Here is an 18,864-nt window from a genome sequence, read left to right on the forward strand (position 1 = left end):
GTCAAAAAACAAGGTCTGTTCCTTGTGTGATTTTGAGCTATATGAGAAATAAAAGGTTGCATAATTCTTGAAGAAAACTCATTCAAGAAAGTGCTAAAGTCTGAGTTTACTCAGAATCTTTAGTTTGAAGCATGGCACAGGAAACAAGAGGTCTATTTAGTTAAAGGGTTCAATAAAAACACATACTTGAATTATCTTCTGATGAAGAGTCTGAAGGGTGGCATATGGCTTAGCAAGGCTGCCTTTCAAGTGCAATATACAACCTGGTCACTGTTTATTTTGAGTACACTCATTCTTCCTTTGTTTGTGTGGGCTTCCTGTAAACATTCCAAATTCTGTACACATATACATATTAGGTGTTTTGGTAATTTTAAATTGCCAAGTTAGTTTGGGTGTGTAAATCTACCATTCAGTGGAATGGTGTTCAGTCCAAAACTGGTTCCTATTTTGTACTCAACCCTGAAATGAAAATAGCACATTTGAAAGTTGGATGAACGAAGACTTGTGACACAGAAAGCATGCAACCACAGAATTAATTGTATCTACTAGCTCCCCTACTCTGTACCTTGAGTTGGAATCTCCACAGATTTTTGGCAAAGAAATTTCTCTTCACCTTCTGCTGTCACATCAGGTTTTAAATGGTCAATCTCCACTTAAAGGATTCTTCCTTCCCACTCTGACTTATGTAGATGGTCTCTCATTACCAGTGTAGTGTTCTCTCCCTGTCCAGAATTCTTCAGTAGTACTTTTCTCTATTCTGTGTTGGAGGGAGTTTCATAAAGATTACATGCATGTATGGGTACAGTATGCATCTTCAATAGTGCTTTTATTCTACAGCAAATATGAATAACTACAATCTCAGCATATTTTATATATACAGTACAGTGCATCCGGAAAGTATCCACAGCGCATCACTTTTTCCACATTTTGTTATGTTACAGCCTTATTCCAAAATGGATTAAATTCATTTTTTTCCTCAGAATTCTACACACAACACCCCATAACGACAATGTGAAAAAGTTCACTTGAGGTTTTTGCAAATTTATTAAAAATAAAAAAACTGAGAAATCACATGTACATAAATATTCACAGCCTTTGCTCAATACTTTGTCGATGCACCTTTGGCAGCAATTACAGCCTCAAGTCTTGTTGAATATGATGCCACAAGCTTGGCACACCTATCCTTGGCCAGTTTCGCCCATTCCTCTTTGCAGCACCTCTCAAGCTCCATCAGGTTGGATGGGAAAATCGGTGCACAGCCATTTTAAGATCTCTCCAGAGATGTTCAATCGGATTCAAGTCTGGACTCTGGCTGGGCCACTCAAGGACATTCACAGAGTTGTCCTGAAGCCACTCCTTTGATATCTTGGCTGTGTGCTTAGGGTCGTTGTCCTGCTGAAAGATGAACCGTCGCCCCAGTCTGAGGTCAAGAACGCTCCGGAGCAGGTTTTCATCCAGGATGTCTCTGTACATTGCTGCAGTCATCTTTCCCTTTATCCTGACTAGTCTCCTGTTCCCTGCCGCTGAAAAACATCCCCACAGCATGATGCTGCCACCACCATGCTTCACTGTAGGGATGGTATTGGCCTGGTGATGAGCGGTGCCTGGTTTCCTCCAAATGTGACGCCTGGCATTCACACAAAAGAGTTCAGTCTTTGTCTCATCAGACCAGAGAATTTTCTTCAGGTGCCCTTTGGCAAACTCCAGGCGGGCTGCCATGTGCCTTTTACTAAGGAGTGGCTTTCGTCTGGCCACTCTACCATACAGGCCTGATTGGTGGATTGCTGCAGAGATGGTTGTCCTTCTGGAAGGTTCTCCTGTCTCCACAGAGGACCTCTGGAGCTCTGACAGAGTGACCATCGGGTTCTTGGTCACCTCCCTGACTAAGGCCCTTCTCCCCCGATCGCTCAGTTTAGATGACTGGCCAGCTCTAGGAAGAGTCCTGGTGGTTTTGAACTTCTTCCACTTATGGATGATGGAGGCCACTGTGCTCATTGGGACCATCAAAGCAGCAGATATTTTTCTGTAACCTTCCCCAGATTTGTGCCTCGAGACAATCCTGTCTCAGAGGTCTACAAACAATTCCTTTGACTTCATGCTTGGTTTGTGATCTGACATGAACTGTCAACTGTGGGACCTTATATAGACAGGTGTGTGCCTTTCCAAATCATGTCCAATCAACTGAATTTACCACAGGTGGACTCCAATTAAGCTACAGAAACATCTCAAGGATGATCAGGGGAAACAGGATGCACCTGAGCTCAATTTTGAGCTTCATGGCAAAGGCTGTGAATACTTATGTACATGTGCTTTCTCAATTTTCTTATTTTTAATAAATAAAAATCTCAAGTAAACTTTTTTCACATTGTCATTATGGGGTGTTGTGTGTAGAATTCTGAGGAAAAAAATGAATTTTATCCATTTTGGAATAAGGCTGTAACATAACAAAATGTGGAAAAAGTGATGCGCTGTGAATACTTTCCAGATGCACTGTAAGTACTAGTGGTCTTTAGTGTCTGGCCTGTGTGGTTAGCCCCTAATAAGTGAGCATATCATTGTTTCAAAACTTTTTTTCTTGGTACCCAATATTGCCATACTTAGCCTCTTCAAAAATCAGTCCACGATGACCAGCAGGCTGGGAGAATCACCACACCTAGTCATCCCGGTGAGGGAGGACCCCCTTAGAGTATCCCCACCAGCAGTCACCACTGGGAAATCGCCAGCAATAGTCATAGTGGAGAACATTTGACCATTTAAAATGCCTGCAGCAAATAATCACAGTACATTTTGCAAACTGTATGCAATCCTGTCCTATTGAGTTCAGTGGTGAGTCATGACTCAACCTAAAAGCCAGCAACCTGCAACCCATAGTTTAAGAAACTATACCTTAGATAACAAGGACCTGAGGACGTCAAATGATTCCAGGCTATTTCCTCAAATGATAAGGAGTCACCAGGAGCCCCAGAACTAAGATCTACTCTGCATTTACAAAAGCTAGGAGCATTCTTGTGTATCTGAGTTCTGGGTGTTGTAAGGAAACTGAAGATTAACTGCAGGCATGTTGGCCTGGTGGCCCCAGAATTCTACAGAGAACATTATGAACTCAGAAATTCTATGTTAACACCAGGGAGTGGAATCAGTGTAATTCAGTTTTTGTGTTTTGCTCAATCCAGATTTGGATTAAAGAAAGTTTTGGATATTTTGAGAGTGAGGTGAACAGAAAATATAGAGATCAAATAGATAAGAATTTCTAAGGGCTTTCCAGGAGAGACAGGCTGACTGATGTACAGTAATTTTGTAAATCTTGTCTATAAATATGTTAAAGAATACTTAACCCAAAAATGCTAATATTTTGTCAGTTACTTACACCATGTTGCTTGAATTGATGGCCAAGAAAAATGCTTAATCACATGTTTTCATGGAGATTGGAGATTACAAAGTGTCTAATAAAAAGGACATTAGTGGGGACCAATGGGAGTAGCAAAACAAAATTAAAATGTCCTTAAAAATCTCAAGTTATCCTGTCTTATGCTCACCACATCTGAAACACATATATTTGTTGCAAAAATATTGTTAAAGAATTATTTTTAGAAAATAAGACAAGAGGAAAAAAGTGAAGCACATTTAAGTGAATTTCAGCTTTTGAAATGAACTCGGGGTTCTTGACCAATAATTGAGAGGGGAGGTGGGTCTTCAATCTAGAAGCTCAAGTTTGCCTGAATTTTCTTCATTTCTGTGCACTACTGTAATTTTCACTATTTGTTTAGCAATATTTAAAAAAATACATAGGTTTTGGATGTTGTGAGCATATAGTTTGATATCCATCATTTGGATTATCCAACACAAGTAACTTCATACTTTTCCATAGACATTTTAATTTTGTTTGCTGTTGTCAGCCTAAGATGGTCCCCATTAAAGACTATTGTATCTGAAGGTTTGGTATTTCCTTTCTCCATGAAAGTATGAGGTTAAACATTTTCCTTGACCTTCACTAGAAACAACAAGTGGTATGTATCATTTTTGGGTGGAATATACATTTTAAGATTGTAAAAAATTCACATGAATGTATAGACAGGTTGTTTTTTATTCTTAATCTGCATTTCACCACCTTTTTCATATGGTACATTTTGTTGCACCCAGAAGCAGAGTCTTTATTCACTTATTTCATGATTATTAAAATGAAGCTATATGGAGCCAGACCTACCAAAATAATCTGTCAGTGTACTTGAGCCAAAATACAATAATATGCTTTCAAGACATAGATAATGTTCATAATTAAATCCAATTAAATCAAATTTTGTACTCATCAAAGAGGACATGTCTTACTTATTCAGGTTTTTAACTCATCACTAAAATTGAATTTCAGTGCTCTGCTATCTTTATCCTGCTTTGAACCTTTTTGAATTCTGGCTAACGTGTTTTATGGCTGGCTTACTGTACTGTTCCCTGTCAATATCATTAGTTCACATCCTGAAAAGCCCTCCTGCTGTTCTGGAACATCACCAAACACCTGTGTTTCATAGCAAGGCTCATGTTGTGTGATCTCAAAGGCACAACAGACTGCTTATATAAAATAGAAATGATCTGTTATTGGGACACAAACATCTGTTTTACTTTTTGAAGCAGTGTCAATCAACGTGACTATTATCAGGGGTTTCTTTGGTTTTCTTATATATATATCCATCCATACATCCATTTTCTAACCCGCTGAATCCAAAGACAGGGTCACGGGGGTCTGCTGGAGGCAATCCCAGCCAACACAGGGCACAAGGCAGGAATCAATCCCGGGCAGGGTGCCAACCCACTGAAGTTTATATATATATATATATATATATATATATATATATATATATATATATATATATATATATATATATAAGGTTTTCTTGCACCTTATATAAATAATACAGAAAGCATAGTTGTCTTCAAAAGCATATAAAATGCATGTAATTATTATATTGTTAAATTTGAAAGTATAAACCCAATGCAAATCAGAAAGTATGGTTTAAAATGTTGTAATCAGTCATTCACTCTAGAGTCCAATATCTGAATAGAGTTCTTTAACTGCCAATGCAGAAAAGAAGACCCAGAACAATAGCAAGGTGACACAGACACTAGGACAAAAACTGTACAGCCCTTTACTTGGCTAATGTTCTGGTGCAACAAGTTCTCCAATTCTCACCACATAACCACCCCCTGCCCAAACCCTCCAACTCGCTCAACCCTTGCTCCTCTTCCTCCTGCCAAATGAGCTTTGACCACCCTCACATTTAGAATCTTCAGATGCAATCTGCCTGTGTTCATGAGGTAACTGGCCATGCCCCAGTATCACATTCCATTCCACCTCTAGTGTCTTGTGGTGTCAATATGGTGAAAATCATTTTTATTTACGTCAAAAGCTAAAATAAACTGGCGTCAATTTCAAGCACAAAAGTCCCAGCCTTCTCTAAAACCAGTCTTGAGACATCTTGGATTCTATGTCTTTCTCCCATTGTTTTCCCTGTGTCCCTGACTCAGTCCTCACAGAAAGGTCAAGCAAAGTAAAACAGTATTAGAGACCGTAAAAAAGAGATTTAAAGAATATTATTACCATTATTTACACTGCTCTTCTTCTGCACTGAATTATTGTGATTCATAAATGTGTATACAGTACACCTTCAGCATTTTTAAGGTGCAGAATTATATTGTGAATGCCATTCCTTATAAGAAATACAATGTTTTGTAAAATACTTTGTGCTATTACATCATTGCATTTTGTTATAAAATAACTAAAAACAGGGTGGTAATTTTTGAAAATCAGTACATATTCTTATTGCCCTTTCTGTTAAGCACAGTAGATTCTATAAAAATGAAGTCAAGCTATTTAACATAAGTATTCACAATTTCAAGGCAGAAGCTGCCTTAAACCGTGGCCAAGGACACCTGTTTGAAGCCTGGTTTAGGCTTTCTCAGAATAGCTCCAAATAGACTACATTAGGAAATATAAGAAGACTTTTTAAAAAGTAGGAGGTTTGCACCCAAAGGCGAATGTGATTTTGGCAGTCAGCACCAGTAAGAGTACAAGTGAAACAATGATTCTCTTTTAAGAACAAAATGCAGTATTCATTTTAGAAATAGAGAATCGCTTCTGTACTGCAAAGAAGGCACATTGTGTTATTAGTAGACTTTTTAAATGTAATTTATTTTGTAATATGTGCAATAAGCAATGGAGTGGGAATAAAGGCCTAGAAGGAATGTGGTAAATAATGGTCCCCAATAGAAACTGGTATTAGGTACATTTGACTGAGCTATATTAGTTAAGATCACAATAACCATCAGAGTATGTAAAGACTGGATATTTGCATAAATGTCTTGACATACCGTATATTTCTAGGAAAATTACTTTAGATCTGTACTTCCAATAATTCAGTAAATGTTTCTGGGAACACTTGTTGGATGATGAATATGCTAATAAAGGAATTTGTATAATAAATTAAAAGATTTACACAAACAACTATATAAGTCATTGTGCTTATAGGACAGAGCCCGGCACTTGACACGTCTGGAACTAATTCGGCTTTCACTGTTTGTAGTTTAGCACAATGAGAAAGGACTGGCAGAGTGTTTGCCATTTAATATCTTGCGTTATCCTATAAATAACTTACGTTTTCTAACATAAATATGAAATGGGAAAGTTCACATGAATTTCAATTATTAACTTTTCACTTACCAACTACAGAGCAGACAATCAAATGATCAGCAATGAAACTACAAGAACTTAGGTCTTAAATTTCAACCAAGTTATAAAGTGAATATCTAAAATATTTTACAATATAACATAGCTCTACTGGTAACTAAAGGTTTTCAGCTTCTTATTTGTGTATAAGGGCGGCACGGTGGTGCAGTGGTAGCACTGCTGCCTCACAGTTAGGAGACCCAGGGTCGCTTCCCAGGTCCTCCCTGCGTGGAGTTTGCATGTTCTCCCCGTGTCTGCGTGGCTTTTCTCCCACAGTCCAAAGACATGCAGGTTAGGTGCATTGGTGATCCTAAATTGTCCCTGTTGGGTGTGTGTGTGTGTGTGTGCCCTGCGGTGGGCTGGCGCCTTACCTGGGGTTTGTTTCCTGCCTCGTGCCCTGTGTTGGCTGGGATTGGCTCCAGCAGACCCCCCATGACCCTGAAGTTAGGATATAGCGGGTTGGATAATGGATGGATGGATTTGTATATAATATTTCATTCATTTATATTTCAAATTCACTTGTTTCTTTCCAGGGTTAAGTGCAGGAAATCGTTTCAGGAGAATCAGTGACACATGGCAATATCCAATCATGAAGGTGTGTCAGTCAATTGGACAGACATTGAACCCATTAACACCAGAGTTTGGTTTGAGGCAGCCAAGCTTTACCACCTAAACAGTATATGTGAATTTTTGTTTGCAATTACTGAATAAAAATAGTGTATTTTTAATTCAGATTGTTCTTGAACATACTGAAACAACACTTTATATTTAAAACCTAGAAATAAGAGAAATTGTGTTCTTTGTATTTTCAGTGACTTTACATTGCATTCTTAAGTTTTCATACAAATGGCATTCTTTCCTTCGCATTCATATGAATTCAGTGAAATTAGTAATAGGAGTGCCGTGTATACATTTTTACATGGTAATTTAGTGTACTTACAAGCACTTCAATAATCTGGTTATTCACAGAAATCTAGCTTCTTAAACGCCCATGTAAACCCTTATTCCAGTTAGTGAAAATGGGTTAATGGCCTCTGAGAAACCTGAATAACAGAAGTAGATTTCTCTGTGATTAATCTGATTATGTGGCCATGTTAGCCCTTAACTGGATTACTATTAAGGAATTTGTATCTTGTCCGTTACACTCTGTCAGATTGCGTGTGCATTTGTTTTGAAAAAAACTTTCAGAAGCTCCAGGTAAAAGCGCCCACAAAATACATTTCCAGAGGCAAATGTTTGGGAGATCACAATATCCTGTATGAAGTAATTTCTCTCAGTATTTCAGAAATAGGTAAATTTATGTCGATGAGCTGAGCGTACAGTGCTAAATTCAGCAACACAATCCTGAGAGCAGTAGGTAACACGTTAAAGGTAAGGTGCATTAAGTAGTCTGATTACTTTCTAAACTAACAAGTAACCTAACATAATACTTAGTGTTACTGAAGTAAAAATACCTGTGTTTTTATTATTATTCCAGCAGCATAGACTGTAAGGAAAGAAGCACATGCAGCGGGTCCTTTGCAGAGCTCAGTCGCACAGCCAAACAGAAAGGAGTGAGCATACTCATAAATCAATCAAATCTTTCATATATTTATAAAAAAATTAAAGGAACACTTTTTAATCAGAGTATAGCATCAAGTCACTGAAACTTCTGGGCTATTGATGTGGTCAGTTAAATAGCACAGGTGGTTGTTAATCAGTTTCAGCTGCTTTGGTGTTAATGAAATTAACAACAGCTGCACTAGGGAGTCAACAATGAAACGACCTCCAAAACAGGAATGGGCTAACAGGTGGAGGCCACTGACATTTTTCCCTCCTCATCTTTTCTGACTGTTTTTTCACTAGTTTTGCATTTGGCTACGGTCAGTGTCACTACTGGTAGCATGAGGTGATACCTGGACCCTACAGAGGTTGCACAGGTAGTCCAACTTCTCCAGAATGGCACATCAATATGTGCCATTGCCAGAAGGTTTGCTGTGTCTCCCAGCAGTCTCAAGGGCATGGAGGAGATTCCAGGAGACATGCAGTTACTCTAGGAGAGGTGGGCAGGCCAGTAGAAGGTCCTTAATCCATCAGCAAGACCGGTATTTGCTCTTTTCGGCAAGGAGGAACAGGATGAGCACTGCCAGAGCCCTAAAAAATGACCTCCAGCATGCCACTGGTGTGAATCAAACAAACTTCATGAGGATGCCCTGAGGGCCCGACATCCTCTAGTGGGTCCTGTGCTCACTGCCCGGCACCATGGACCTCGATTGGCATTTGACATAGAATACCAGAATTGGCAGGACCACCACTGGTGCCCTGTGCTTTTCACAGATGAGAGCAGGTTCACCCTGAGCACATGTGACAGACCTGAAAGGCTCTGGAGAAGCCGTGGAGAATGTTAGGCTGCCTGTATCATTGTTCAGCATGACCGGTTTGGTGGTGGGTCAGTGATGGTCTGGGGAGGCATATCCACGGAAGGACGCACAGACATCTACAGGCTAGACAACAGCACCTTGACTGCCATAAGGTATTGGGATGAAATCCTTGGACCCATTGTCAGACCCTATGCTGGTGCAGTGGGTCCTGGGTTCCTCCTGGTGCACGACAATGCCGGCCTCATGTGGTAAGAGTATGCAGGCAGATCCTGAAGGATGAAAGAATTGATACCAATGACTGGCTTTCACACTCGCCTGACCTAAATCCAATAGAACACCTCTGGGAGATAATGTTTCGGTCCATCCGATGACACCAGGTTGCACCTCAGACTGTCCAGGAGCTCAGTGATGCCCTGGTCCAGATCTGGGAGGAGATCCGTCATCTCATTAGGAGCATGCCCCAACGTTGTCAGGCATGCATACAAGCATGTGGGGGCCATACAGACTACTGAGTACGATTTTGAGTTGCTGCAATGAAATTTCAGCAAAATGGACTAGCCTGCCACATCATTTTTTCACTTTGATTTTCGGGGTGTCTTTGAATTCAACTTTCTGTAGGTTGATAATTTTCATTTCCATCAAACAATGTGGTGTCCTTTTGTTCCTAACACATTATCCAGTCCATATCAGTATAGATATCCAGCAGGATTTTTTTTCCCATTGAGATCTGATATGTTTTCAAAATGCTCCTTTAATTTTTTTGAGCAGTCATATATATATACAGTATATATATATATATATATATATATATATATATATATATATATATATATATATATATATATATATATATATATATCATCTGACATTTATTTAAATATTTTATACTGTATTAATTGTCTGTAGTTGGTATTACACTACTCTCACTAGATTAGAAGACATGCAAATAAGGATTTTATTGAGTTATGTATACATGACAATAAATTTTAAACTCGAGCTTGAATTTGAGCATGAATGGTACCTTAATAATAGTAATGTTCATTGAATAGTTTGTGTGTAAAGAAAATGTAGTTATATAACCACAGTAGCAAAGTATTAAAAGTCAAATAAGTAATTGTTGCAATTATTTTTTTTATTGCAGCCTACAATGACAAGATAGTTGCTTTCCTTCGCCAGCCCAACATTTTTGAGATGCTTCAGGAGCGACAGCCTAGCCTTTCAAGAAACCACGCTCTAAGGTATCATTTTCTTTGCCATGCTTAATGAAAGATAGGTGGAATATGTGCCCTTCTACATAAAAACTTTATTGGCAGTGTTTATTACTTTATTATTCTCAGCAGATTAAATATTGACATGTGTACAGTATGTGGCCAAATAAAATTTGCAGCGGCAAGTATGCTGTTCTTTTGCAAAGACTGTTCTGTAAAGGAATTTCTAGAAGGCACTAATTTAGGAAAAGTGCCATGGTGGAATGACAAAATCCAGCATTATTCATGAAAGCTGACATTTGGCAGCAAAGAATCCCTCCTTGAGATATTTTGACTTACAAAGAGGTCCTTTGAGATGACAGCAGAACATATTAACAAATGACAAGGCTTATGGATGTAGTAGAACCAGAAGCTGTCATGGGAACTGTGAAATGTTTTAAGAAATCCTGCAACCTTGTAATTGATACTGGGGTAACCTGAATGGATTGTGTATAAATGGCTGCTCTCTCCCATAGCCCATTGATTTGGTGGTGCATTAACCATAGTCACACTGGCAGTGTGGTGATGTGACTAAAGAAGCACGGAGTGAAACTGGATGTGAAAAGTGATTCTTTTTTATTAGTTTTATAATGAAAAAACGAGCGAGCCATTCAGCATAGTTAATTAGTTAGGCATATTTAGGCTACTAGGCTTTTGTTTTCCTTCATTTGAAAATTATGTGAACTTACTGGGATTTCATCTTTCCTTTGTTTAATTAATACATTTATCCCTTTTCAACATACTTGAAGTTCACTAAAACCACTATCATCTGAGCTTGAACACTTCCTAAAAACATATTACTTCAAAGCTTATGAATAACATTCATAAAGTTTAGTTTCTAAAAAGTCTTTCTGATCAGGAATAAGTCCTGTGTCATTATAATAGAATTCCTAAGATCTGATTATTTATTACACATCTTTTGAGCAATTTGAGATGTGTAGCAATAGATTTTGTTCCCTTATGTGCTATCCTTACCTCATCCAAGCAATGATATTGTCAAGGTGATTGCTAATACATGTATTACGTGTCTAACCACAGAAGCACAAACTTTGAAAGAGACAGCCATGTATAGGAAGCTCAGTTACACAATCTGCTATATAAAACACTTTGGAAAATCCTGTCTTGACTCGGGTATCCCACCCAATTCATCACTATCCTGAGGCTATTACACAACCAGGTGAATGAAGCTATTCCTTGCAGATCAATGAAAACAAATCCCACCGGTAAAACAGGTGTGAAACAACGTTGCTCGTCACACTGACACTTTTCATCATTTATCTTCTAGTTATTCCACTTCTGATTGCTGACCACTGTTCCTGTGCCGACATGATCTTATCTAGTTTACTGACAAGCTGTTCAATTTAAACCACTTTAGGCTAAGACAAAAATGACTGAGATAATATTCATTGATACCCAGTCTACTGATGACTGTCCACTCTCTGAAGAATTCCAGTGTAATCTCAACGTTTTTTCCAAGGTCTGGGGCCGTGAATTCATCAGGAAAACCAAGATCCTCCAACAGAATGGCCCTGGCTAGGTAACTGAGAGCACCCAGCAATCATTGGCTTTGGAAAGACTGTGGAAATGGTTCACCACTTTCCTTGTCTTGGCAGCATACTGTCCCAAAAGGCAACCATTGAGGTAGAAGTTCAGCACTGCATCACCTATGCTTTCACCATGAAACGTAACGTCGAGAAGGAAAAACAAGATAATGGTTGAAACAGCTGTTACCATAAGTACTCTATTATATGGTAGTGAGACCTGGGTTACTTAGTATTGTCACATGAAAATTTATGAGAGATTACATGACCACTGCCTCCAGAAGATTACACATATCAAGATGCAGAATCACCAAACCAATTTCAGCATCCTTACTGAGGCAGAAGTGACCAATGTTAGAGCCCTGGTGCTGTAGGACCAACTCCCATGGATGGGTAATCAAAATACTTGATTTTTGTTTTCCCAGATGAGTCCTTTACTTGAACCTGATTTGAGGATGGAGATCTGCCTTATGGAAGGGAGGTGCAGACACTCTCAGGGCCTGACTTATATAAGATCAATCTAACATCATTAGCTTCTGACCATGGAAAATCCCTCACGGCGCCACACGATTCCTCAAGCAGTATTTTATTTTGACATAAAGTGCCAATCTGATGCAAAAAAAAAAAACCAGGAGTGGAAAGAGAGAAAAGAGAAACCAGATTTGCAAAAGTCACTTCTATAGAACATACTGTTCCCAATTCCCAAGGTTTGTGGCTTGAGGACTAGATTTCTTGAACATCTAACATCACATGTATGACTTTGATGTACATATTTTCCTTTCAAACAACTGCCAAGACACAAGTAACTAAAGTAATATTTACAGATAAAAGGACATGAAGCCTTGTCAATCATGTTAGTAATTGCATCATCCTCTGAATGATAAGTTTCAAAATGAATGGATTGTTAGAGCTGCATATGACTGCAGGCATGTTCATGTAAAAACGCCTGTTCTGAAGTAATTGTGTGTCTTAAATGAACTGTGGCAGATAATCTCTTCTACTTGAAAAACAATCACAAGAACAACTCACTGTACAAGGTTGTAAGCATGATAAAGAGATTTGTAGCACCACAAATGGTGCCTACATCGAGAACTACTAAAGTATGAAATTCATACTATTCTGTACCTAAAAGAATATATCACTTTAAAATTACTGACATCTTTTTTGACTTAATATTTAAAAGGATGGATGAATATCCTGTAAATTGTAATTCAGTATATTTTCTATGTGATTATTTATGTAGATTTTTACATTTCAGAATAATAGCTGGCAGCATTCCGAATAGCCATCTTTTCTAGCCAATTGTCAATAAGTGAATTTGACTGTCTTATCTGAGTTGCCTCTCATCCTTGTTTTTGATGACTGACTACAAAAATAAATATAATACTGTATTTCTATACAGAAAATCAAAACAATTACATTGCCCATTACATCACTTTAATGGTGCTACACAATATTACTAAAAGTAGTAGAAGACACATCAGAATAAGTTTGGATTTTAAAAGAGGTTTAATGACGTAAACTTTCATTGAACAAGCCTAATAATTTAATTAATTAACTGTGGAGAGTTGCCGTTTTTATAGATTCTCCTGCTATAAATAATGTAATGCCAGCTCATTCTTTTGGTGATTCATCCCTGGCTGATGTAAATTGTCCAGCACCGTTGCAATAACATTGTGTGTGCAGTTGACTGCTCCGATTACATTTGGAAAACTGGAAGTTGCTGTGAATTGCACTTTGATGTTTCCCAGTTCAACCACAGTGCAAGGAAATGTTAAGAGGATAATACCACCCTATACTATACAGCTGGCATGGTCCAACTCAGTGATGTTTGTGAAATACGAAATAAGCATGTTCACGTTGAAAAGCTCCTGTGGCAAAAGTTGCAAAGGAACAGGTAGAGCACAATTCCTCAAAGTCTGCTTTTTTAAAGCTGGCACCAGTTCAACACACAGCTCCAAGAGGATAGCTCTTGGTAATCGAAATCGACTTAGAAGTCAGTCATCATCATCTATATATACATGCTCTTTCTAATTCTTCCATTTGTGATGTCCTCTAACAACACTAAAGCAGCAATGGTAGTTGGAATAGTTTGGCCATTCTGTGCACTGTTTTATTGTTACAGAATGATTGCAATCAAGTAAATTAAATTTGTAAACGATATGCAATTAATTTCGGTGTATTTGATAAATCCTGTGTCAATCTAAAAAAGAAAGGGAAATTACACAGACACAGTAGCAGTGCTTTGATGCTGGGTGCCGCCTGTTTGCAAAACTGTGCAGAAACATGTGTACGCATGGTCTGAGGCTACCGTGAAAATGTGCGTGGCTTTACACCATGTTTAGTTTTTATACATCTCAAAGTGAGCGTGGAAATGGGCGTACACAACATTTTTGTGCATACACGCTGCTTATACTTGAGGCCCATGGTGGGAAAATTTGGGTTTAAGGGGCTGATATTTCCCACACCTATTCTCTGGTCAATCCAGCCTGAAGCAAGACCTTGTGGGGGTGTTTGAGGCATTATGTTCATTCTAGTAACCACCAACATTAGTATACAGTCAGTCCTCAGTTCTTCTGTCATTTCCGACACCAGTGTAATGACCCTTTGAGAGACAGAGAAATGGACTAGCACTCAGACTATGTTGCCAGTAAGTAGTTATAATATATTTGTTTTATAAAAAACTATGGGAGTAAAACTGGAAATCGATTTAAAAATGATTTTGTACAGAAACTTCAAAAAGTTTTATAAATTATGTACACATTTAACTGATTATTTAAAAACACAATACAAAATGTAATTGATTAAAGAGTTCTCTTAGAAATGTAAGGAACTAGTAATTAACAATAAAACAACAGAAACACTGAAATAAATATAAAAACTTACAAGGCAATTATTTTTTTTTTATCTTCATAGGGAGAAAATTCATTACATACGAACAGAGGGCACCCATGGAGTTGAAAAGCTCTCTTGTGATGCTGACGTTGTGATATTGTTAAGGTACAAATACTCTTCCTGTTTTTTTTCTTTCATAACAATTATCCAGTGTGGTGGGAGATACATGAACAAAAGACAAGAGCCATGTGCTTATTTTAGTTGTTGAATCTAAGGGAAGTCTCCTACAATATATCTGTCACATGGAAATCAGAAAGATTTCAGAGATTGTACCCAATTGCACTCTTGAACATTCTACATACAGTACAATTGCCTGCGAGTAAAACATTCCTGCTGTACATGAAGTCTTGTTTTTCCTACTAACTGACCTTGGGTTCTGTTGATGGTCATTGCAAAACAGAATTTTACAGGAAACTACAATTACTTTTGAATTGAAACAGGTAATTGGCAGGAATAATGGAATATTTAATAAATATAATTTCTTCTGTAGGATATCCTGTAAAAATGGTAGCTTCAATCAGATTTGGATGTAACACTTTGATCTGTAATCTTGTACCATTACAAAGTTTTTGAGGGTTTACATCAAAAGCAATATAAACTGGATTGTAGTTTCCTTTAACTTATTGCATACAGCACTGACATTTAAAAGCTGGGCATTCACAGTATATGGCTGATGGAATGAATTCTATGTTTTAAGCATTGTAAAGAAAAGAATAGGTAAAAAGTAATAATAGCGTGATCTATGTACAATGTCACCTCCTCTATGTTCTGTCTGTGGGGGACCCCTTTAGTGAGCTGATAAAGCATTTAAACTGACTAAGGCCCACTGTCACTTCCACCTTGTGTTGTACCCAGGGTTCTGCTCATGTATGTGTGTCTCTTCATATCTTAAGCGTGCAGCTGTAAAGCCTACTGTACTTCTCAGACTCTATCATTATTTTCGACGTGCCTTTCTCACCTCCTGTCTGGTTTATACTTGCCATCTTTGAAGGTGACGCTCTCAGCTTGTCTCATATGCCTTTACTCATCCTTGTGTGCCTCACACCCGCACTTCCTCTTTTGATCACATCACCAAAGCCAAACTGAATAATCACAGCAAAGTCAAAATGATTGCTCAGAGGGACTGGACACACAGACCTTAGTGTTTTATAGATGTAAAGTGATAGTGTGCATCGGAACAATATTAAAAGCTTGTGAGTTGTTTAGTGTGTGGGGTGAAACAGGGAGGTTGACAGGGGTTCAACAGGTTGACAGCCGATGGAAAAAAGCTGTGAAACTGGGCAAATGGAGGTACATCCTCCTATAGCACCTCCCAGGTGGCAGCTTACTCTAAAACAGAAGGCAGGTAAATGTGCTACATAATGAACACCCACAAAAACAAAACAGGATTTGAAGTAGTCCCTGATGTTAATATGGGAATAGAGCATTTTGTCAAAGTACAGAGTAATTAGCATTGTGGAAGAGAGGTGAAAAAGAGAGTGCAGGCAGGGTGGAATGGGTGGAGAAGAGTGGCAGGAGTGATTTGTAACAGACAGATATCAGCAAGAGTGAAAGGGAAGGTCTACAGGACGGTAGTGAGACCAGCTATGTTATATGGGTTGGAGATGGTGGCATTGACCAGAAAGCAGGAGACAGAGCTGGAGGTGGCAGAGTTAAAGATGCTAAGATATGCAGTGGGTGTGACAAGGATGGATAGGATTAGAAATGAGTACATTAGAGGGTCAGCTCAAGTTGGACGGTTGGGAGACAAAGTCAGAGAGGTGAGATTGCGTTGGTTTGGACATGTGCAGAGGAGAGATGCTGGGTATATTGAGAGAAGGATGTTAAGGATAGAGCTGCCAGGCAAGAGGAAAAGAGGAAGGCCTAAGAGAAGATTTATGGATGTGGTGAGAGAGGACATGCAGGTGATGTGTGTAACAGAACAAGATGATGAGGACAGGAAGAAATGGAGTAAGATGATCCGCTGTAGCAACCCCCAACGGGAGCAGCCAAAAGAAGAAGAAGAAGTCAAACAATCTGTATAGCAGTATCACTTTGAACAGAACTTTTCATATCTGTTGAGCCCTAAGTTTCTGTCTTGTCCTCACGTACTTCTTGCAGTACATTTATTATCTCCCTACAATTTCTTTCTTTTCCTTATGTTATTAGGTGCTAGATAATAATCCTTAAGTGTAGCTATTAGCTACCGGGCTTGTCTCCGCAAATATGCAGCAACATTTGTAGATCATATTTACTGTGTATTATAACATTATAGCAAGAAAATATAGGATATGGTATGTATGTGCAGAACTGCAGATGTAGATAATCATTTATTTTCATAATGTTCTATAACATTTTAATAAAATTAAGTAAGAAAATATCCATAGTACATGTTCTTTACTTGTATTAAATGAAGAAATAACTTAAAATCTAATCATTGTTTTTTTAAGCATAGATCAGCTAATCAGAAACATAAAAAATAACCATTAGTGATTCTACTTACATGTAGATTTCAGATTTGAAAAGAAAAAAAAAGATCTTTTAACTCTTTATCAGATTTGAAAGGACAATTTTGTTTATTTTAAGAGAAGAGATTAACTATTCTGCTCTGAAGGATATTTTCACTTTGAGACTAACGCCTTATAATCCAATTTCGTTTTGTCACACAAATGAGATAAGGCAGGGAAAGTCAAGGAAAACGTGCCAATGTTTGTTTCTGATTACTGTATGCGGTTTGTCACTGTTTGTCATTGCTATGACTTTACAAAGGGAGTACAATCCATAGTAACTGCTGCCAACACCAGAAGCTGCTCAATCTATCTGATAATGTTAGTGTTGCAATAAAGAGCCATTGAAATTTTTAAACAAGGTATATGTGTTTTTCTTCTAATCATATATTAAAAATATAAATACAAAAGTAGCCACAAGTACCGCCACAATTTTTATGTATGTTCATGTTCATGTAGTTAAATTACTAGTTAAAATGTTTGTATTTCTGTTTCTCTCTGTGTTATTGGGTTACACTGCTGGTTTAGGGTATAATAGTATAGTCATGTAGTTATTAAGGATGACAGCTCAATTGTTGTTATAAATAAAAAGAAGTGTGGAAATTAATTCAATTTATATTTTTGGAAAGTGTCAGGCTAATTTGAAATATGGACCTACATGTTTATTATATGAATGGACAGATATTTTTCATTTATTATGCCGGGTACTTAGGAAAAAAATGTTTTCACAAAAATATTGAGCCCAATGAGTTTTGAATGACACATAAATAAGAAATATTTTCATCCTTTGACAACGTCGTTAGTGTGCTGCAAAACTGCTAAAAAGACAGCCACATTTTTTTTTCTCTGACAAAATTTCAAAGCCACTAAAAATGTGTAATCTGTATTTTTAGGTGGGGATGTTGATATTTGTTTTTTGTTTTTTTCTAATAATGGCAGTAACTGTTTTTAGTCCTTTTATTTTTATTTTTTTACCCAAATACATAGAGAAGGTGTTTTTTAACCAGTTGATTAAATAATTAATGCTTTTGTAATCGTTTGTTTGTGTAAAAGCATTTTTATGTGAAACAGTATTTAGAGCGATTAAAATGTGAAAGAGATTATTTGCTATCTGAGCTGCTCCAACTCCTGCCTTTGAGCCAAATGCTGTCAGAATATGCTATGGCTGCCCAATGATCTTTCCTGAGGCTGAATAAGTGAGTCTGAGAAGGTTATATAATGGGAAATACAGTATATAAGTGACAAACAAAATATTAATGTAAATTAACTAATAAGTATAATGTTGAAACCTTGCAAGGCTACTGCACATTTATGTTATAACTGTTACAACTTAAAATTGCTATAAGCTACTTACAGCTAATTGTGGTTTTCTTAAATTTTGTCATCATAGAAGACAATCTGTGCTTTTGGCTTCTCAACATGCAGTGTTGCTTTGGCCTTTATTGAAGCACCTTCTCTGGCCACTGTGGGATCTCTTGCTTTGACCCAGCTTTATCGGTTTTATTGTTGCTCAAGGCCTGCTAAACTGCACATACCATCTCAGTAGAGTCACAGATCATCAGAAACCACATTGGGTTCTTTGAGTAATTTTTTAGTAAGCAGGAGCAGAAAATCTAGGAA

At 37.8% G+C, this 18,864-nt stretch overlaps 1 protein-coding gene across 3 annotated transcripts in view; it reads left to right on the forward strand.

The window, feature by feature from the left end:
• The window catches only part of LOC114653632 (E3 ubiquitin-protein ligase HECW1-like), a 461,230-nt gene that overhangs the window by 341,744 nt on the left and 100,622 nt on the right, over positions 1 to 18,864 (forward strand). For all 3 annotated transcript variants that reach the window (XM_051929083.1, XM_051929082.1, XM_028804051.2), the window contains 2 exons: positions 10,217 to 10,313; positions 14,780 to 14,863. In XM_051929083.1, the coding sequence (XP_051785043.1) occupies positions 10,217 to 10,313; positions 14,780 to 14,863 (181 nt within the window). The remainder of the gene's footprint in view (positions 1 to 10,216; positions 10,314 to 14,779; positions 14,864 to 18,864) is intronic.

The sequence above is a fragment of the Erpetoichthys calabaricus genome, chromosome 6 (genome assembly GCF_900747795.2).
Source record: "Erpetoichthys calabaricus chromosome 6, fErpCal1.3, whole genome shotgun sequence".
NCBI classification, from domain to species: domain Eukaryota; kingdom Metazoa; phylum Chordata; class Cladistia; order Polypteriformes; family Polypteridae; genus Erpetoichthys; species Erpetoichthys calabaricus.